Below are 22,834 nucleotides of genomic sequence, written 5' to 3' on the forward strand. Positions count from 1 at the left end.
TAATGCTTATTTGGGCCCTTTTTTGGCCCCTAATTCCTAAACTGTTGAAACCCAAACTCCCAAAATCAATCCCAACCTTTCTTTTGTGGTCATAAACCTTGTGTCAAAATTTCATAGATTTCTATTAACTTAAACTAAAGTTATAGTGCGAAAACCAAGAAAATGCTTATTTGGGCCCTTTTTGGCCCCTAATTCCTAAAATGTTGGGACCAAAACTCCCAAAATCAATACCAGCCTTCCTTTTATGGTCATAAACCTTGTGTTAAAATTTCATAGATTTCTATTCACTTTTACTAAAGTTAGAGTGCGAAAACTAAAAGTATTCGGACGACGACGACGACGACGACGACGACGACGACGACGACGACGACGACGACGACGACGACGCCAACGTGATAGCAATATACGACGAAAATTTTTTCAAAATTTGCTTTCAAAATTTGCGGTCGTATAAAAATCTAAGTACATGTTTAGATTCAGCATATCAAAGAGGCCCAAGAATTTAATTTTTGTTAAAATCAAACTTAGTTTAATTTTGGACCCTTTGGACCTTAATGTAGGCCAATTTGAAAACGGGACCAAAAATGAAGAATCTACATACAAAGTTAGATTTGGCATTTTAAAGAATCCCATTTATTCAATTTTTGATGAAATCAAATAAAGTTTAATTTTGGACCCAGATTTGGACCAACTTGAAAACTGGGCCAATAATCAAGAATCTAAGTACATTTTTAGATTCAACATATCAAAGAACCCAACCGATTCATTTTTTGTCAAAATCAAACTAAGTTTAATTTTGGACCCTTTGGACCTTAATGTAGACCAATTTGAAAACATGACCAAAAGTTAAGAATCTACATACACAGTTAGATTCGGCATATCAAAGAACCCCAATTATTCAATTTTGATGAAATTAAACAAAGTTTAATTTTGGACCCTTTGGGCCCCTTTTTCCTAAACTGTTGGGACCAAAACTCCCAAAATCAATACCAACCTTCCTTTAATGGTCATAAACCTTGTGTTTAAATTTCATAGATTTCTATTTACTTATACTTACGTTATGGTGCGAAAACCAAGAAAAATGCTTATTTGGGTCCCTTTTTGGCCCCTAATTCCTAAACTGTTGGGACCTTAACTCCCAAAATCAATACCAATCTTCCTTTTGTGGTCATAAACATTGTGTTTAAATTTCATTGATTTCTATTTACTTAACCTAAAGTTATTGTGCAAAAACCAAGAATAATGCTTATTTGGGCCCTTTTTTGGCCCCTAATTCCTAAACTGTTGAAACCAAAACTCCCAAAATCAATCACAACCTTTCTTTTGTGGTCATAAACCTTGTGTCAAAATTTCATAGATTTCTATTAACTTAAACTTAAGTTATAGTGTGAAAACCAAGAAAATGCTTATTTGGGCCCTTTTTGGCCCCTAATTCCTAAAATGTTGGGACCAAAACTCCCAAAATCATTACCAGCCTTCCTTTTATGGTCATAAACCTTGTGTTAAAATTTCATAGATTTCTATTCACTTTTACTAAAGTTAGAGTGCGAAAACTAAAAGTATTCGGACGACGACGACAACGACGACGCCAACGTGATAGCAATTTACGACGAAATTTTTTTCAAAATTTGCGGTCGTATTAAAAACGCAATTATCACAATCTAATGCAAGAATGAAAAATTCAGATTAAAAATTAGAATTCTCATACTGGATCAAGCATATGCAAAATCCATCAGGAACATCAATCATGATATCTATGCTTGAAATCATTTTGAAGTTCTAGTCAGTACAGATATAGACACATGTAGTTATTTCAATAATCTATACAAACACAAATAATTTCAAAAACCTTTTAAATTCCAAAAATAAAACATTCCTTTTTTAAATACATTTTGTTGATTGTAAATGAACAAACTAATGGTTAAAAGCTGGTTTCTTTAATATAAATCTTTGGCAGATTTTCTTGCATGACATTGAAAGCACTCTATTAGCAGAAACAAATAGTACATATTTTTTTTTACATTCATATATATTTAAGGTTTTATAGACAGATAAGTTATAGAAACAAAATACATAGCTGTTCAAACATAATGGGAGAAAAGAATTTTTTAGCATGTCAGTCAAACTTTGAAAATGTTTCTTTGGAAAAAATCATTATGAGTTGATATTCTGTACATTTCCTAAGTACAGAAAAATATCCCAAAATGTTGACATGTATGTTTTGTTGTTATATGATTACAGAATAAAATCTGACCAAACAATGAATAAAATATAATCTAATAATACACATTAATTATCGACATCGGTTTTGACTAGAGTTAGTGGCTCCATCTGTCACCATGTCATCGTTGTTAGGAGCTCCTGCTGAAACAATAAAATATAATAATTAATCATCAAATAAATCAGTATGCATTATTTTATCACCTTGCACTTTCAAAACTTTGACTGTGAATTTTTACAGCAGTTAATTAAAATTTCTGACGTTCTGAAATGTATGGTTTGAAATAACAAATTGCAATTTGGTCAGAATTTCAAATACAAGGATATAGTAGCAACTTGTAGTAATGCAAAAATAAAACTACTTGATTGCTGCAGTACTGAATGTCAGAATTTCAATCATTAGAAATCAAACTGCATTTTCTTTTAGTAAAACTTCCTTTTATTACTGTACAAAACAATGACCTCCATGCATTCAGATGCTTCAAGCTTTTAACAAGTGAAACTTTATCTTTGAAATGCCTTTTTCAATGAAAAATATACTTCCAACTGCTTCTTTGTCCACAATATAAAATAAATTTGACTTCAATAATAACAGCAGCTTTAGATTGTGGATTTTGATCATTGTTGAAGGTCATACAGTAACCTATAGTTGCTAACATCCACATAATTTGTTCTTAAAATTAGAACAATTGTCTCATTGGTAATCATACCACATTTTTTTATTAGAGAAATTACATACAAATTAAAATCAACATGCAGTTTCTAAAATTTGTAAATCAGTTGCCAAGTTAGATTATAAAATCAAAGTATTCTGTGTGAATTTTTAGATTATTAAATAACATAAAAATATCAATGACAACCATTTCTACATAAGCCCAGTTTTTCATGATACATTGCTGTGTATTTAAGCAAAACTAAAGGAAACTAAAGCTGAGCCTCCAGTATTATTTACATTATACATGGTCAAATTACTCTGGCCATGGTAAATAAGCACATTAATTTCACATATTGTTGATAAAACTCAGTGTTCTCCCAATGCTGTTTAAACATATAAATTCATGGTTCTTATCATGCTATTTGCATTCACAAAGATGCTAAAATATGACACCTTCCCTTTGTAACAACCAAAGTAACATTTATTAACAATTAATAAATGGCTAAACTAAACAGCTTTGAAGTCAATCACACTATCAAAACATCCCTTGCCCTGCAATTATTTTAGAATAAACTCAAGAAAGTTATCTTTAATGACAATAATACTAGTTTATGTAATCATATACCCTGGTAATTAAACGAAGAGATATCAAAGAACATTCTCACAAATGAGTTAAACTTTGTTAGAATATACAAAAAAAAGTTATCAAAAATATTCCTATGTTTCCGGAGATGGCTAAGGTTAATAACTCTATAATTATATTAATCTAATAACATTTATCAGCGTCAGAATGATGCCCTATTAATAAACAGCACCTCAATTTTTAAACTAGTGACCTTGTGATTGGTTTAGCAATGTCATTATGTCACATGGTGACCCTTTTTAGATCCATAAGGGGTTATATGGACTTGACTAACTTTTTTATTGATCAGTAGGGGGTCAGTAGCAAGCAAAACAACTTAAAATGTCCTGCCCTCTGCTTTGCGTGTGGGTCCAAAATAAGGAAATCTGATATGGTTGCCAATGGGACCTAGCTCTACTAAAGATGTAAACATTTGTCAATAATTAGAGGTAGCAGTTTTTGACATTCAGCTGAAGCATCACATAGACTGTGAGTTAACTTGTCAATCTAACAGGTTTAGCAAACTTAAAATAATTAAAGAAATGGAAGACATGCTGAAAAGGTAAAAGATAAAAAAAAAATAAGTGGAAAATATTTAAGCAATCGCCACAATAAGCTGAATGCACCATTTTCCTTCGTACTTACATACAGTTTACTTATGGTCAATGGATAATGAAAACTCCTGAATTTTTGTCTCTCCCTCTTTACATAATTATAAATACATTGTCATTTGATTTTCAACATTTCATGTTACACAAAACTTTATATAAACATGAGAAAAGGCTTGAATATGAGAAACATCATAGATGGAAACATTTACCCCGGAAATTTTTAATTGAGTATTTGATTGGTGCCAAAAATTCTAAGGGAGAACACTGGTATTGTTAGGGAAGTGGTATTTTTAATAAATTTATAAGACTCAGAAAATTATCAGAACCCTCCAAGGCTCAATATTTCAATTATGTTTAATTTCATAAAAAGGGATGTTAAAAAACTTTTTAATGAATGAAAACAATTGTAGACAAAACGTGAATCATTTTGGTTCTTGTGCTTTCATTTGCTGCAAATGTCTTACCGTTTTGCATAGCTGATTTTTTCTTTTCTTTTTTACCATACGTAATAACAGCATTGTAAATCAAGTCTAAAACATAAATAAATTCAATCAATTAATGTAGCATGTAACCATTACAAATGTGGTAAATTTACATGACTGTGTTTTTCTTTACTGTACTGGTTCATATGCTATATTTTTTAAATATCATATTTCATTCAATCTGAAAACTTTAATGTTCTGTTTTAATACAAAACTTACAATGTGGTAAGTTTTTCTGAACATTCCATGTTTTATACAGACTCAATGCATCAAGTTGAAAAATTCTATTGAATTATTTATATGAGGGACGAAAGATACCAAAGGGACAGTCAAACTCATAAATCGAAAACAAACTGACAACGCCATGGCTAAAAATGAAAAAACAAACAGAAAAACAATAGTTCACATGACACAACATAGATAAATAAAGAATAAACAACACGAACCCCACCAAAAACTAGGGGCGATCTCAGGTGTTCCGGAAGGGTAAGCAGATCCTGCTCCACATGTGGCACTTGTCGTGTTGCTTATGTGATTACAAATCTGGTAAATAGTCCAATTCGGTAGGTCACATTTATGAAAGGGAAGGGGATTGAAGTTACAACGTAAGGAAACTTTAAGAATTGATGAACATGGCAACAATTGTCAGATTCCAAATAAGCAGCAATCATTCCTGTTTTGGACATACATATTTAGCATTTATCAACATATTTGTTCAAACAATTCCTTTAAAATTGTATAAGATATATGACTGACCTTTCCATTCATCGACTGTGTGCTCTTGTTCATCAACTGTATGATCATATGGCTGTGGTGCAGGCTAAAATTTAAACCAATATCAAAAGATTATGAAAAAATCTTCAATGTCTTAAACATCATAAATTTATAACACAATTCCTAAAAATAAGCTGTAAAGCTTATTAAAAAAATTTTTTTAAAGTTATTAAAAATTAGTATAAATCTTATAGTATTTTCCTCAGAAGAGTGTATTACCTGTTCAAGAAAATAAAGAACTTGACACAACATATAAATATTGTAACACCTTTTAAGATAAATAAGTCACTCCAGATTGAGTAAATTTAAAGTACAAATGAGCAATAATACAAATTAAGTCTTCAAATCTATCTGAATTTTATCAGGTAGACAGAACTTGCCTAGCTGATCACTTTTGCATTTACAGATTTAAAGAGGATCTTTTTAGTTTGAAAACAATAGCCAATATAGTAAAAAAAACTTTTCAAGGGAATAAGTCCTAAACAAGACAGACTTTTCTAAAATCTGAAAGGCAACAAAAAGGAGATAGAGCTTGTTCTGACTATTAAGACTCTTCAGATTTTATCTGACTGTTGTTTTTGAAATATTAGCCAAACTAGTTCAACCCCTACGTTTTATTTTTAGCCACAAAAGACATACTGTTGATCAACCTAGACAAAAAATTAAAACTCATAGTGAACACCCAATAAATAAGCAGAAACATTCAATTTGTGGACTACTAACTATTATGAAAACAAAGCTTGTTATAAAACAACAAATGTGTTAAAGGATTACTGAACAGTTATTAGTAGTTGCAAAATAATATGTTATACATAAAACATCTTTGGTAAAGAAAGAAAAATCATTAATGAAGTGTATTAAGAGAGGGGATGAAATGGCTGCTTAAAATACAACTTTTCTACATATAAACACACTTTTTATCTATATAAAAGTATGTGTTTCATAATTCAAATAGAATAAAAAGGTAGATGCATAAGAATTGAAATAAAGGGAGATAACTATCATATATACTAAAAGAATAGTGCTAATAGTGCAGTTCTCCATCCTGATACAAAGAATAAAACAGATTATATAATAAAATAATTGCATACTATCTTTTAAAATAATTGCATGTTATCTTTTTTCTATTTTTTATAAGAACAACAGAATCATGCTCATTCCATTGACTACAGTTCACAAATGAAATAAAAGGCATTAAACATTATAAACAAAACCAAAAAACAAGTCTACACACTTTTTATGTGAATTTAACAATTTGGAATAAATTACATGTATTGAAATTCCCAGACATTGATCATCCTTTTAATCAGTGGAATTTGTACTTTTACACTCTGATATTACAGACCACAAAATGATGGAATCTTCTGAAAGTGTCGGGGTATATACAACGTTTAAAATATAACTGTGCCAAACAAACTGCTAATATATACACTGAGGAAGGATTAAATGTGATAAATCCCTTGTCAAACTAATTTTCTTATTAGTTTTTCAAAATCTGCATGCAAATTAAAAGAAATATAGGCAAGCTATGCAAAAGTAAAGTGGCTATGTCTGGTAGCAGCAAAACTTTCATCATTTGATATTATCATATTTAAAGAAAACGTAGTTATATAACAATCACCATTTTATTAATAATCATTTCATTAACCAGTGTTAAAAAAATGACCATTTTATTCCAAATAAGATGAACAAAAACATGCAGATTTTGCAACAAAATACCATTAGTGATCAAATACCAGGCTCATGCTTAATATGAGAATTTTAACTCACCACATGAGCTTCACTGACGTGGACACTCACCCCATTGACCTCACTCTCGTCATACCATACGTGTATATAGGGATGCATTAAAGCTTCATCAACGGAAATTCTCTTTTCAGGATCAACAACAAGCATTTTGGATAACAAATCTCTTGCCATACTGGCCCGTAGGCCTGGATGTTCAGTACTATCTTGTGGAAATATCACATCAGGGAAAAGTCTATCAAAGTTATACCCTGCATATCGTGGCCGGTTTTCTACATAGTTCCTAACTGTTGGTTGCAATCGTTGCATAAATTCCTTAGAAGGCGTCCCTAATTGTTCAATAATTTTATTCCATTGATCAATATCTGTACAATTATTAAGGAAATATGGCAGTTATTTCTACAAATCTTTTTTCACAAATTGTATCTTATATAAACACTACTTTGTTGATGCAAAAAAAATATTTAAAACTTGTATCTTGCAATGTAAAAAGAATGCAATATATCACCATTGATATACATGCATAAGTAAATTAAGCATTTACATATGAAAAAAAAATGTCAAGGTGCCCTTAACACATGCTTGACTTCTGCCATAGTTACAGCCTAGGTACCATGAACTTGAATATGAAAAATAACCATAACAGACTAATATGTGCATGGTTAATACTGACAGATGGAGTATTGTTTTACTGATTAGGATACGATCACTTCCTGGAAACATGACAGCTCCTCGGATCAGTTCTGCCATTATACAACCTACGCTCCATATATCAACTGAAAAATACACAAAAGTTATAACATATAAAGTGATGTTTCTTTTTATATGAACTTTAAATATCTGATGGTCAGGATATAACAGTTAGGCATCTTCTAATTCCACATTTCAACATTTAATATCATTGGCTGCCAACCTTGCATCAAACCAAAAGGTCTGTCAGATATATCTGGACAAGAGGTTGTCTTTTTCTAAAAATTATATTATTCCAACAAGAAATTCATAACAGGTTATCCATTGTAAAGAATTTTCAGTAGTATGTATGAAGAGATTTTTATGTCTTTTTAAATGAGTAATAAATGATTGTCATACCATTTTCTTTATATCCCATGCCTAATATAACTTCAGGTGCCCTATAATATCTTGTGACTACATAAGGGGTCATCATAAAACCTGTCCCTTGTGTTCTTGCTAATCCAAAGTCCAATATCTTTAATGTACAATCTGACTTCACAACAATATTACTTGGTTTTAAATCCTGAAAAAGAAGGAAGTAATTTATGAAAGGCGACCATCATATTAATTTTTTGCAGTAATCTAGTTTACTAAAACGAATAATAAAGTAGTTTAAGACTATTTCTTTCATTAAATTATTTACTGTCAAATAATACACAGCTTTTCAAACAACTGCACCAACTTCAGATAATGTAAAAATGTGTGTATAATCTGTGTAATCTGTGTTGTTGTATATTCAACATACAATTATTTCACAACTAAAATTCAGTGAAAAGACTCTTTGTTGGTATTAAATGAAATTTGGCAAAGTGTAAATGGTAAAAAATCTGTGCAAGTGTGAGGAATCATATTCAATAGTATTACTATTTATTATACAGAAGAATATGACTTTGAAAGTAAAATAGTGCTGTTATATATTATTAAGCTTTCTGTAGTGTAATACATCTTGTTATATAGTAATACATTAGAGTCACCCTTATACTTTTTTTATTCTATTGTAATACATTCTAGTTACCCTGTGTATAATACCAGCAGAATGTAGATGTTTGATACCACACAGTATCTGGTATAACAAGTACGACATTCTATCATGGTCCAGGTCCATGTTAATCACTTGGCACAAATTGGCATCCATTAACTCCATCACAAGATATCTAGTAGTAAACACAGCAGAATTAGTAACATGTCACATAATACATATTTTCTAGGATCTTAACCTTCCTTTACAGTTTTTATTTAACCATAAAAGATATTACATGTATTTATTTTAACCTATCATATACTGTGGATTCATTTATTTTCGTGGGTATCAATTTTCGTGGATTGCTGAAAACTTGCATTTTCGTGGACATTTGATTTCGTGGTTTTGTAAATTTCTGTATGCAAAGCCTATTAGAAATATGTTGTTTGTTGAACATTGGAATTCCTGGTTCACCTGTACCCACGAAATCCACGAAAGTTGGTATCCAATGAATAATAATGAATCCACAGTAAACCTCATCAAAATCCTTTTAGAACTACATGTACTAATTATAACAAGCCAATTTAGTAAATATTTCTTGCTGTTTCACACACATACTTCTACATGAAATTCATGTAATACATGTAATTAGTATTAAAAAAAAAAGGCATGTACCAAAGCAGGGTTTTAGCTAGGATTTTGAGGGCTTTAGTCACTTTTGCGCGATAAAAATCAGCCTTATTTTTTTTATAAAGCAAGGGATCTAGGATGTTTATCAAACTAGCTATACATATATGTCCAAGTCCTTTAAGGACTAGTCTAGGATCTTTGAAGACTTTAGGATTGCTTATGTAGGCAGTTATTGGCAATATTGAATGAATTGACTGATGTGATGCTAAGATATGAAGATAAGAATAGGGATTTGGTAATAAGATCAAAACTTCACTTCAGTTATTTTCAGGGCACACCCCTTAATTATCAACAAAAGTTGGGTGCCTCTATTTTTTAACCACTGTACAAATGAACTTGTAACGACTTTTTCACTTCACAATCATTTATATCCTTGAAAATACGTTTTAATATCTATTTGGAATCAATTTCTTTAATATTGGATAGAAGAATCTGCATCTATACTTAATGTGACGATTCTTATGACTGTAGACTGTAGATCACGTTTACTTTCGATTTTTAAACAAAATGAAATGAAAACGGGAAGTGACAATTGAATAATAATTTCAGAACAAAACCGGATTCATTTTCGAACTTTAACGCATGCGCAATGTATAGAACAGGAAGCACCTGTTTGCAAGTGAAAATATTTACGTTTTTAATAAAGTTCATTCTTTTTAATCGAAGTTGTCGAAAGTTTTTAATGAATATTCATATAAAGTATGACGAAAATACGTTGAACTGACGAAACTACGACAAGCAAACTGCAAATTATGATCGTAAGGGAAATATTGAAAATAAAATAAAGTTGAAATGTCCGGGAAGTTTATCAATTTTGTTCAAATGACGAAAATACAACTGAACTGTGAGAAATGATTAAAATGAAAAGCTGACTGACTGATTTAACTTAAATAGATTATTATGATGATCATTTATGAGTTTTTATAATGATAATTAAGGGATTAGTGACCCATCTGATTGGCGATAGGCGGATTACTTGTCATCACAACTTTTAACACCTTTGGTAAACGTAATTACCTGAGGGTCATAAACTTGTCAGAAACATAAAGACAGGTAGAATTCAAGTAATTTGATGTGTAAATATTTTTACACTTTCCAAATTTAAGTGACGAAATTGATATGAAATATTTTCGTCATTTCTAAAACCTTTTCGTAAAATACGAAAGTGACGAGCGCTAGCTAAATCACTGCCAAAGTAAATAAATAGATAGGGTTTTTCATATACATTCTTTATTATGTTGAACTGCATTGATTCCTATTACCTATTTTTTGTCCTGACATTTTTGAAACTTTTAAAAACTCTTAAAATCAATTATTTTGTTGAATTAACAGATATTGAGTTTTCTCTTTTTAATTTTTGTAACTGGACAGTACTGGACAACACAATAAAACTAAAATGTACAAGACATCAATAAAGAAATAAAATATTCTTGTTCTTTATTTTAATATGACATGCTTCTTTTGCTTTGTGACTAAACCAATACTGTACTCACTATCGCTCTGGCAAAAATAATCACGAATATAATGCCTACCATGTTAAAACTACAACAAAGTATAGCTTGCATTCATTATTTCTTTAACATAACTTACACATCTTGAAAATCTTCTAATGTCCTCTGAGGTGTAAAAACATTTAACAAACCAATAATCTACAATACAATATCAATATATGTTAAACTTGGCAGCAGATAGAGATGTATGCGTACATACTTAATTTATCGTTATAGGATAATTCTATGATTTGGTAAATTGTTTTGTTTTTGCTTATTTTCTTCCTCCTTTTTTTGTTGCATCCTTCTCTGCAGTCAATTAAAATTATGCAACTGCACCAAAAATATTCTGATATTGGGTTCATTCAGTGTGATTCACTTAAAATAAAACAAAAGAAATTCCAGCACAGCATCTTAGTGCATGAAATGATCTTGTGAGGGCAGTCAGGGACATGTACCTATAGCACTGTTCACTCAATCACATTTATGTTTGTGTCATGAGTGTATCTGTTGTACTACAAAACTCAACTTTTGTTTAGAAAGTAATATACATATAGCTAGTGATAGTAGGTGACCTTGTAATGTATACAATTACCCAGAGAGGACTTATTCAATTGTACATGTATATGTTTGTTTCATAAGGATTTCTCTGTAAATCAGAGATCACATGCACTAATACAGTTTTTGATATAATTATCATCATGATTTCTAAAAATATATTATAATTCTTGCCACTGAATATCTTTCTATCCTTAATCTTGCCTTAACCAAAGGCCACGTTTTTTTAATTTGTTAGTTTACGGATTTTTCTCATAAAAAAGTCGGGTCAGTCGGTCCGAAAAAAAAAGAAGAAAAAAAATATCTTTCAAAACAGAAAAATATGCAAAATAAATATATATTTCACATTACTTAACAAAATGTTTGTCTTATTTGCTGTTTTGTCATCATTTCTTAACATTTAGTTCGATGAAATATTATTGATCAGTGAGCATGAACATCGCATGACATCGTTTAATAACTTCCTGTAAAAAAAAAAGGGGGGGGGGGGGGGGGGGGGGGGGGGGGGGGGGTGTGCACAGACAAAGACGATTTTTTTATCCCAATGATTGATAATATGAAACAAGAAAATTTCAAATGATTTGTTAATATTCAGTACTTTAATTGATATATTCCACCTGTCAACATTTGGACAAGTCTATTTCTCTGAGATGATGCATCTTACAGACTGATGACAAATAAGGGAAACAAACTTATTTTGTAGAGGTTTTCAACACAGGTTTCGTTCTGCAAAATTATTTGTGCAAAAGACATTTCAAGGTCAGTTATAATTGATTTGTCTATTTTTAGAAACTTTAATTGGAAGTTTTATTTTTCACAACAGAAAGTGTTATCAACTTTGTTAATGGTTAATGCATTTCATTTTATAAAATAAGAAAATTTTAATTATTTTTCAGGGATACTGCATTAATAAGGGTCTGCGGGAATAAAAAAGCATGAAAAGTCAATATTATTTTTATTCTGAAAATCGGATCGGTGGATCTGTAAACCAACAAATAAAAAAACCGTGGCCTAAAGCCTAAAAATTTATTGGAATGCACTTGCATTCAATGCAAGAAAAAACATTCAAACTTTAATAAATTGCTAACAGTGCACTGTAAGTAAACCATTTCGCTAAAATAATACTTGTAAAAAAAAAAACTTTATTTCACTGGTAAACTTTCTCAAGAGATGTAAGAGAGCACTGTATATAAACAAATTATTTTTTTAAATTTGAATTTGTCTACAGACATACAGAGTAAACAAAGTTTCTACAGATTTTTTTGTGAATCATTATATCTATATAACAAAACTTACATTTTTATGGTTAACTAAGTCCATAAGGACAAACTCTCTGTATGCCCTCTTGGCATGAGTTACATTTTGGAAGGGTCGGCTCAGTTTCTTTATGGCAACATTTGTTTGAGTGACAGTATCACAAGCAGCACTGAAAACATATAGTATACATTTGTGAATCTTCAAAAATACACTTACTTTATTTCAATAAACAGCTACACTATGAGTGCATCATACACCCCTCCTTTTGTGTGTGGGGTTTTAAGCCATTATCATAAATTGTTTCTGAGATAGAGTGTGACATGTGAAAACCCCCCTTTTTTACAAAAAAAAAAGAGCAATAACTCTGAAATAAAATTTTGAATCATCACCAAAAAGCTTGCAGATCTTTAGATTAATATAAGTAAGAAGTGTGTAAAGTTTTAAGCATTAGTCATAAATTGTTTTTGAGATACATGTACAGCACGACATGTAAACCCCCCCCCCTTTGTTTTAGTTACAAAGACCAGTAACTCAAAATACAAATTTATCACCAGGTGATTTCAAATTTTTAGCCAAAATTTTCATTTACCATACCTTCTATGTTTCTCATCCTTAAAAATGCGATTTAATAACGAGTTTAAACTGCAAAATTATGAATATTTCATGTTATTATTGACTCACCTCATTTTAAACAAAAATGTGTCCATAGTACAAAGATGCCTAACTTGCACTATCATTTTCTATGTTTGGTGGACCATTAAATTGGTGTCAGAAATCTTATTTGGCATTTAAATTAGAAAGATCATATCATACCTTTTGGTGACCTTCTGCTGTTGTCTCTTTGACACATTCCCCATTTCTATTCTTAATTTTATTGTTATATAGGGAACATGTGTACTAAGTTTTAAGTTGATTGGACTTCAACTTCAATAAAAACTACCTTGACCAAAAACTCTAACCTGAAGAGGGACAGCATATAAAGAATTCACAGAGGGACTAACAGACTCACAGAGCAGAAAACATAATTACCGTTTACTATAATCATAGGTAGGGCATAATAAAGCATACAATACCATATGACACCTGACCCGTTAGTATTATCACATTTCTTTGTTCAGTGCATTGCAAAATCTGAATTCTAATTTGGCATATATATATTTTATGTATACATATCTAAATTGTCAGTGTCGTAATGAACATGTAATAAACTGTATACCAAGTTTCAATTTGATCTGACCACATTCTCATGGTAATTTAACTACTATATTAACCAAAAGCATTCATTAGATGTAGGACAAAAGAACAGCTAATAAAATAGACCTAAACAAGAATGTGTTTAAAGTACACAGATGCCACACTCGCACTATCATTTTCCATGTTCAATGGACAATGAAATTAGGTCAAAAATCTTATTTGGCATTAAAATTATAAATACCATTTCATTAGGAACATTTTTACTAAGTATAAAGTTGATTGGACTTCAGCTTCATTAAAAACTACCTTGACCAAAAACTTTAACCTGAAGCGGGACAGACGGATGCACAGACGAACCGAAGGATGCATGGACAGACAAACAGACCAGAAATAATGCTCTTCTACTATCGTAGGTGGGGCATAAGAAAATTCTCCCAACTATGTTAGGCAGAAAATAAAAACATATAATTGCGACTTACCACACAATTCCTTGTGCACCAGATCCTATTGGTTTCAGACTATGGTACCTCTCAAGTATTGTAAATGTAGAGTCCCCAACCTCTACAGTGTAAAACTTGGGTTGAACAGAATTATTCATGGTTTTCTCTTTAGTTCATTTCCATAGTAAATACAAGTAATTGTTAATGTCTTCACAAAAATGGTTTGTATCACAATTTTTTCTTTCAGCTGAAAAAGAAAATGAACTTTAAGTATATTTTATAAAGTTAAAACTACTAATCTACAGCATGTACAAAGTATAAAATATTATTGACATACTTTTATAGGTTCAACATAATCTGACTTTTTTAACACAAGTTTTTACTCTGCCATGGACATACAAATGGCAATAATAAAATAGCAAAAACGTGATTACTTATATATATCTCAGTGTCAATCAGTTGTTCTTATGGTTAAAATAAATATTTTAAGAGTTATCTCAATTTTATATATAATTTTAGACTTCTGAGTCTGAATGACATTGATCATGTTGCTCATGTTGATTGAATGGAAAAATTTGACTTTAAAAAAACACTTGTAACTCATTCTTTGAAATACCTTAAAGGGAAACTTCGCAAAAAAATCAAAAATTGATATTATGTCCATTCTGTATAAAAAGGCTCAAATTTATAGATATTAAAGTTTTATTCCGCTAGATAAGAGATCAACATCGATTTTAAATTTTGAGTATCAATTTTCTACGCTCCGCCATTTTGTTACCTTCTACGATTATAATCACGATATGTCTATAAACCACAAAGAACCAAAACTACAGTAACCGATGTAGTCGTAATTGCGTGTCGATATCTTGTCAATCGTACGATCGTTTTATCTGACTAACTATAAACTTGATACGGAAAATGTTCTTATTTTTTTTTTAAATGACCATTATTATATATCTGTTATTTTTAAACTGTTAATATTGGAATTAGTTAAAAAGTCAAAGTTCAAATAATAAATAAGTGTTCCGTGAAAATTGTTTTCAAAAATCTAATTCGTTCATAATTCTTTAAAGTAATAAACTTTATTCAAATAAATTCGTATCTTTCCTCATCTGATCACCAGCACCGCTAAAGGTATTACTCCCAAAGGTATTGTGAGGGGTGTGAGGACTCAGGTGACACGTCCAGGTATTCGGCAAGCGATTTCCTGTCGGGCTTGCAAGTTCATGCATCGTTTCACTTCTGTAGGTATTGATCAGTGTACACGGCAGACTTATAACTTTACATTTTGAACTATCAGGTGTATAATACACATCAGATCTGTCTTGTGTGTCCGAAAGTGATATGATGCCAATTACTTAACTCGTACGCTTGTTTATAAATAACATTTCTGGTGTAAAGAATATTATTTATGAAAATATAAAAAATACCACAAAAAAAAAAGATTTGAAGAAATAAAAATCTATATCCATATTTTTTCCGAGGGTTAATTTGGGAAAATGTAATTTGTCAATAGTAAAGGACAGACTGGAACATACCAAAAATATTGATTTAAAAAATGTACGCACTTGTCGATGTTGACTTATACGCCTGGATAGAAAGTTACGGAACTATAGTGCAATTTAAAATATATGCATGTATCAGACTATATTGTATACCAAAAGAAGAAGAAGAAGAAGAAGAAGAGAACCAGTTTGATTTAATTACAGGTCGATATATATCTTGGTTTGGTTCATCGAAGTTATGAACATAGTAAAATCCCAGTTTTATATATCAATTAAATTGTTCTCGAATAAAGGAAGAAATTCATCATCATCACAATTGTTCCGACATTCATGTAAAATATATGCAACTGGACGTACACTAATAATCCCAAAGGGGTGTGAGTATTTTCTAGGAAAACTATTGAGTATTAAAGTTTCAAATCAATTTCGGGATTTATTTTCTTTCTTGTCGTGATATGATAGCAATTTAAAGAATAAACTGCTTGTCCGCTTTAGCAGTATTCTTGCCAGTTGAACAGCCTTATAAGTACATTCAAAAATAGGGAAGGATGACATAAAATTCGTTGTCTTTTGTTTTTGAACATCGTTGGTCAAATAGATAGAGTATTATACGTTGTGAGACGAGGACTATTTCAACAAATACTATAAATACAAGTGGAAGTTTTCGTTTTTTGCAATTTGAGAGTAAATGATGTATCAAACGTTCAAGAATACGCATGTAAAATGTGTCACTGGATTTTAAAAAAAAATCAATCTCAAAACCTACTTCCGTATGGAACTTCTCCTTTCAGTGACCTGCAAATTTAACAGATGATACATTTTATAAGATTTACATGTCCAACAACGACCCACTGCTCTACATGTGTTACTGACAGCCTAAGATAGTAATTCTTTTGTTAGGTCAATTCTCTTTCTAACAAAACCAGAAAACATGGAAAATAAGTTCTTTAAATTTTGACTCTGGAATTAACACCATTTTTTCGTGCGACAAACTTTTTTTCTGGCGATGAGCAGACATGGGCGGAAAAAAATAAACCGATAGGTTTAATATTTGTTCATTCATTTAACATGTAAAATATGAATACGATTGTACTTAAAAAAACTTATATAGTTAGTTCTAAGAACAACCGGGTTCAGACAAACTGTTATGAAATCGATGCTGTTACTTAAAACTAGCGATGGTTGCTAAGGATATCTTGATTTCGGGAACTTTCTGCAGCTTCCATTTCATGGAGCTCTTCTTCGGTATACTCTGGCTCTAGTGCGTACCCAAAATGACCATACTCGTCAAAATCTGACTCTTTTGACTGACTGGAACCACTGTTATAGTACTATCATTCTCCGAACAAGACATTTTTAGTTATGATTTTATGATAAATTTTTGGACCATATATAAACTGTTCTATAAAAACAAGCACGCAAAAATCATAAGATAGAAATATAAGTAATATGTGAGTAAAGTTAATTGAATCATTTAAGTTAATTTGCTTTGGTCTCAAATGTAGTTAACTAATAAATGTGTTTTATAGGATAGCTCAAATCCTCATCCAAATAATATAATCTAGTATATGTAATAACCCCTTCCTACTACACCGAGTTTTAATGCCAAGCGGTAGCCATGTAACGTGTCTAAATAATGTTGAATATCTCCTTTATTTATTATTATTTTTCTATAGAATTTGAAATTTATGCATTAGATATCAATTTCTACCGTAATATGAAAAGAAATTACATCTAACAGCTCTCCATCTAGTCCTTAGTGGCATGTTATCAGTCCTTAGTGCACTAAGGACTCCTTAGCAGTGTTTAGACGCACCCTATTTTAGGTACCAATTAAGTAATTGAATGAGTAATAGATAACAATAATTAATCATAAATGTGCAAAGATTTAAAAACATTTTTTTTCTTTGTTCGTACATATTATACTCCGCTTCGGTAGAGTTATCTACTTATCTTCAGATAGTTTCAGATATCTATTAATACATGGCTTTCAAAAGTCTAAATGTAAGTGTTCTCGTACATTTTTTGCCTAATAAAGAAAATCAAAATGCTTTGGTAAAGCTATTTCTAATTTCCCCTTTTTAATGAGACATAAATCAAGGACAAGAGGTGTATATCATTTCATTCTGACACATGAATTAAGTTTCCCGTCTTTAACCGAAAATTGTTTATTACTTAGTAAATTAATTTATTTGAATTGAAATAAATGATACAGCAAATATAATTAAATAATTCCACGACGATCTATTTTTATTTGCCACCAACTTGAAATAGTATTATAGATATGTATATTGAATGCTCCCTTGTTTTATAATTCACTGATCCGAATAGACAGTCACACCTGGCAAGGTGTGCCCTAGGGGCGTGGTTAAATACCGAAGTGCAAATAACAATTTACCTTTCAACAAGCCATCTACGAGTATTCAATTTGCCACAGAACCGTGAATACACACATCGTATAAATCAAGTCATAGCAGAGATAGTAAAAGGTCAATAAGAGTACACCAACATATTGTCTTTACAGATTATTGTACTTTAATTTGTTCACCTCATATATCAGTCCGAAAATGCATTAATTAATAAATTTATAACTTTTTTGGTTGTCTACAAAAATAATTCGAATATATACGTTTAACATAGAAAATTTATTTCATGAATGTGTACAATTGCACGTATGTGCGTCTTATCTACTTATTATCGGATGTTCATTAGATAAACCATAAGTCATCGGCGCGCTTACGATAACGTTTAAATATCATTAAAAACCAAGACTTTTACCGATTGTATTTTAAATCCCGGCATGCAAAAACCAGGAGAAAACGTCACGACCTACAGGAAGTAGTTAATAATTTTTTATTAATTGTTGAATTTCTCCTTTATTACTGGACATATAGCGATAAAACTTTGTGAATATATATATTTTGTCATAATGAACATATTTAAACCATAAGTAAAAAATCGCGAATTTTCCCTTTAAATAACACCATTTTTTTTATCATGGTATCTTTCTAAAAAAAAAATACAAGTTTTAGGGAAATGCTTCTGATATAATATTATGTATTCATACACTGCTCAATTAACATTGCCATTTAGCCATGAGAAGACCAGAACACTAAATAATTTAAGTGTGCTACTTAGATGACCTGCTGTGAATGATACTGACAACAGAAATCTACATGTAGATCTATACATGTATGCATGATATTCAACATATTGAAGATATTTAAGAACAGACTTATAAACTTATTATGACATCCATTTTCACTGAACTAGTATTTATTTTTAATATTAAGGGGCAAGCTGAGGCCCACCTCCAGGAGCGTAATTTTCTCACTGCATTGGAAACCCATTGCCAGTGGTTGTCTTCAGCTTTTATCTACTCTTTGGTCAGGTTGTTGTCCTTTTGACAATATTCTCCATTTTATAATTTTCTCAATTTTGTGACATACAATGCAACACGTTTCAATCTGATACATGAATGTACATTTGAACTGCTGATGTCATACAATCACTTTTCCTTTGAGGTGTAAGACATTTTCTGTCTGACGTCAACATTTTTAGGAAACCTATGTGATGTCAAGACTGGAGAAATGGCAAAACAATACACCTGATTGCTATTTGTCCGCCATTACTGGAAATCAGGAAGGTTCCTGTAAAATTTTGACTTTATAATATAAAATATCATTGACGCCATACATTTTTGTCATAATGGACAGTAACTGTTGTATGACTTCAATAGTTCAAGCGGCCAGATACTCAGGTCAACCTGGACAGATTTCCAAATAGAGATAAGATGTACAGCCTTATGGTGAATAGCGATAATAGTTCGTTACGGTATTTAGCGATAAGGTGTATTGCCTATTGGTGTATTAGCAGCTGCAGCAAACAAGATTGCAACTGGGAATGACACAAAATGCATAAATTGGGACCAGTTGAATAGGGTATACATTAGTAAACTTGTATGACTATCAAGCCATCTTGACCAAACTGAAACACAAATAAATACCAAAATTGTGCATGCTGTCTATTAATTATAAAGTCGTTAGACTGTACTTTGTATATATCATGTTATTTGTATACGCTGTCAGTAGTTTCGTTTGTCATATATGAAGTCCGTTTTTAATGTGAGGACAGAGAAATGCATTGCCATACAAACGATTTACCAGAATTTACTCTGCACATACTTATAACATAAACATATCGAACTCTTTACAAATGTCAAGTGAATTGTTATGGTAAATAAATCCACTTTTCATAACGCGTTATGGGAGGTCTTCATTTATTTGTTTTACTCTTACCTGGAATAATTTCTTATTTGATGCTCTTCTATTTCTCTTTCAGATGATCATCCAGTTTCTATTTCTTCAACACAGGTGATGAATCAAAATAATTTATCGACCAAGTAAGGTTGACTATTTCGCTGTAAACGTCATCAAATTTTGCGAAAATGTAATTATCGCATAAACGAGAATACTATTTTGCATATTTTTAAACTAATCTTTTCACAATTTTCATATATTAAAGCTCAATTGTTTGAAAATTCTTCATAATCAATTAAAACAATTTTTTATTTGAACTATAAATTCTAAAAGTAAATCGAGTGATAATATTTTAAAATAGGTCTAACATCTCCGAGTGCAAATAAATTTACGATCACTATAGACTGAGACTAGAGCAAGTGACGTATAATTCTGTCAGAGGACCAACTAAAAATCTAAGAAGGTTTGAAAAATCTTTTTTGTCAGTGAAGTGCAGAAAAAAAAAAATATCATGTAAACTTTTGCTCTAGATATTGTCACTCACGACATGAAAATATTTAACTGTGAGCTTCTTTCCGCTGTCCAACTACAACCAACGTTACTAAACCGGAGGTTTGACAAAATAATGGATGACTGAACAACTTTTACTTTTAACCAAGACTGTATCGAATCAGAGACGTTTAATTATATGTCTCTGATCGAATTATTAACTTTTAAAAAAAGAAAGGAAAAATATATACCAGACGAGAACACCAAATAATTTAAGGTTGTGCTACTTAAATGACCTGCTATGAATGATACCGACAACAGAAATCTAGATATGATATACAATGATATTGAAGATATTTAAAAAACAATTTTTCAAAATTCTGCTTTGGATAGCCTGTTTTTTGCTTACATTAAATCGTTGTTGAAATTATCATTAAATGCTATGAAGATTTGACAAAGTTGGCTAACAAAATTTAAACTACTCATTGAACTCAATGTCGACGACGACGAAGCTACCGATTACAACATATGACTAAACTAGCTACACTTATCATAATCAAGCATAGCTACCGATTACAACATATGACTAAACTAGCTACACTTATCATAATCAAGCATAGCTACCGATTACAACATATGACTAAACTAGCTACACTTATCATAATCAAGCATAGCTACCGATTACAACATATGACTAAACTAGCTACACTTATCATAATCAAGCATAGCTACCGATTACAACATATGACTAAACTAGCTACACTTATCATAATCAAGCATAGCTACCGATTACAACATATGACTAAACTAGCTACACTTATCATAATCAAGCATAGCTACCGATTACAACATATGACTAAACTAGCTACACTTATTATAATCAAGCCAGCTTCATCAATGATGTATTTTTGTGTGCACATATGGTTGTTGGTTTATTTAATTATACAGAGGACAATATTTATCCAAATCAAAGTCTACAAAATGTTGTTTCTTCATTGTAAGAAAAAAGGATTTGTATAATACATTATTTCATTGGCTGTAGTAAGACTATACAAAAAAGTCCTTTAGTGGTTGCCTGCTAATAAATTGCCGGCTTAATCTAATTTTTTATGCCATTTGGAAAAACATTACGGGTATAAAATCTTCGTTGAATGATACAACAAAACATGATCTTATATGCTGGTGAAGTAAAGTTGTATGATATCAGCATTGGTTATTAGGTGTACAAAGGCTACAAGGTAATCGATTTTATTATATAGCAGATATGATAACATTTGAATCGACTTTCAAAACATCTCATATAACCCGAGACATATTATAAATGTCTCTTATATAACCAAGTTAACTAATTGTTTTCAGTAAAACAATCCAGTATAAAAGTATCATCGCTGAAATACATGAAAACATAGAAATTTAAAAAAAAAAAAAAAAAGGGAGACAGTAATTTTGTGACATTTAAATGTCGTCTATGTATAAATCAAATCTGTTGAGAAAACTAGTCTCCGAATTGTTCATTAGATATCTAAATTTATCAAACGTTTCTTAATTAAAAAAAAACATAGTGCGATATACATGTATCTGGGACTATTGTTATACTTATAATAGTTCCAGGAGATATGAAAAAAAGAAAATGATTTCGTTCGATCCAACCGCAATAATAAACTGAAATAATGAAATAATAATTCGTTTTTAGCAGCCAATTGGGTAAAATTTTGTGCAAATAAGCAAAGAAATATCGCTGATGAGTTATTCACTTGCAAGTGAATAATTCGACCTTCAATTTAACCCATTAACTAAAGAGGTGCATTATGTTTTGTTCAGCCATTTAAAGGAAAAGAATGTCAACATTCAAAGATACCAAAGGTGAACCATTTCGTTGACTTTTACTTGTACATAAAATCGTTAATTAACTTTATAAACATTTAATCAAACCAGAGACATATAATACATCTCTGATCAAACCATGGAAGTAATATCAAACCAACATATAAGAATCCAATTGCACGAGGTTTCAATCTATTAATATTTATCGTAAGTTTATATCAGGTTATGTGACCATTGGCAATATTCGGATGTCATCGTAGATGGCATCTTCACTTAAAAATACTCACCGGAAACTGTCGCCCATATGGCACTTTATGTTTGGAGC

General features: G+C 30.9%; 1 protein-coding gene across 5 annotated transcripts; it reads right to left on the reverse strand.

Annotated features, from left to right (window-relative positions):
• Positions 1-1,955: 1,955 nt before the first annotated feature.
• LOC134725624 (stress-activated protein kinase JNK-like) lies at positions 1,956-20,383 on the reverse strand. Of its 5 annotated transcripts, none has more exons than XM_063589587.1 (12): positions 20,236-20,383; positions 14,472-14,679; positions 12,838-12,967; positions 11,084-11,142; positions 8,858-8,996; positions 8,200-8,365; positions 7,815-7,886; positions 7,135-7,475; positions 5,347-5,410; positions 4,573-4,638; positions 4,143-4,199; positions 1,956-2,361 (listed from the first exon to the last, which is right to left on the reverse strand). In XM_063589587.1, exons 2-11 carry the CDS (start codon positions 14,588-14,590, stop codon positions 4,150-4,152), a joined length of 1,206 nt encoding a protein of 401 aa, XP_063445657.1. In that variant the 5' UTR covers positions 14,591-14,679; positions 20,236-20,383; the 3' UTR covers positions 1,956-2,361; positions 4,143-4,149. The 5 variants fall into 5 exon arrangements, with proteins under 5 accessions (XP_063445657.1, XP_063445656.1, XP_063445658.1 ...); XM_063589586.1 differs by having other exon boundaries at positions 1,956-2,364; XM_063589588.1 differs by lacking the exon at positions 4,143-4,199 and having other exon boundaries at positions 1,956-2,364; positions 7,165-7,475.
• Positions 20,384-22,834: the final 2,451 nt, after the last annotated feature.

The sequence above is a fragment of the Mytilus trossulus genome, chromosome 7 (genome assembly GCF_036588685.1).
Source record: "Mytilus trossulus isolate FHL-02 chromosome 7, PNRI_Mtr1.1.1.hap1, whole genome shotgun sequence".
In the NCBI taxonomy this organism is placed as follows: Eukaryota; Metazoa; Mollusca; class Bivalvia; order Mytilida; family Mytilidae; genus Mytilus; species Mytilus trossulus.

What these genes read in the sequence shown, in the direction of transcription:
- LOC134725624 (XM_063589583.1), bottom strand. Translation starts at nt 14,590, where the DNA reads ATGAATAATTCTGTTCAACCCAAGTTTTACACTGTAGAGGTTGGGGAC. An exon ending in CTGCTGGTATTATACACAGG is followed by an intron (nt 8,366 to 8,857) that starts GTAACTAGAATG and finishes CTTCTTTTTCAG; the next exon opens with GATTTAAAACCAAGTAATAT. An exon ending in CATGTTTCCAGGAAGTGATC is followed by an intron (nt 7,476 to 7,814) that starts GTATCCTAATCA and finishes ATAATTGTACAG; the next exon opens with ATATTGATCAATGGAATAAA.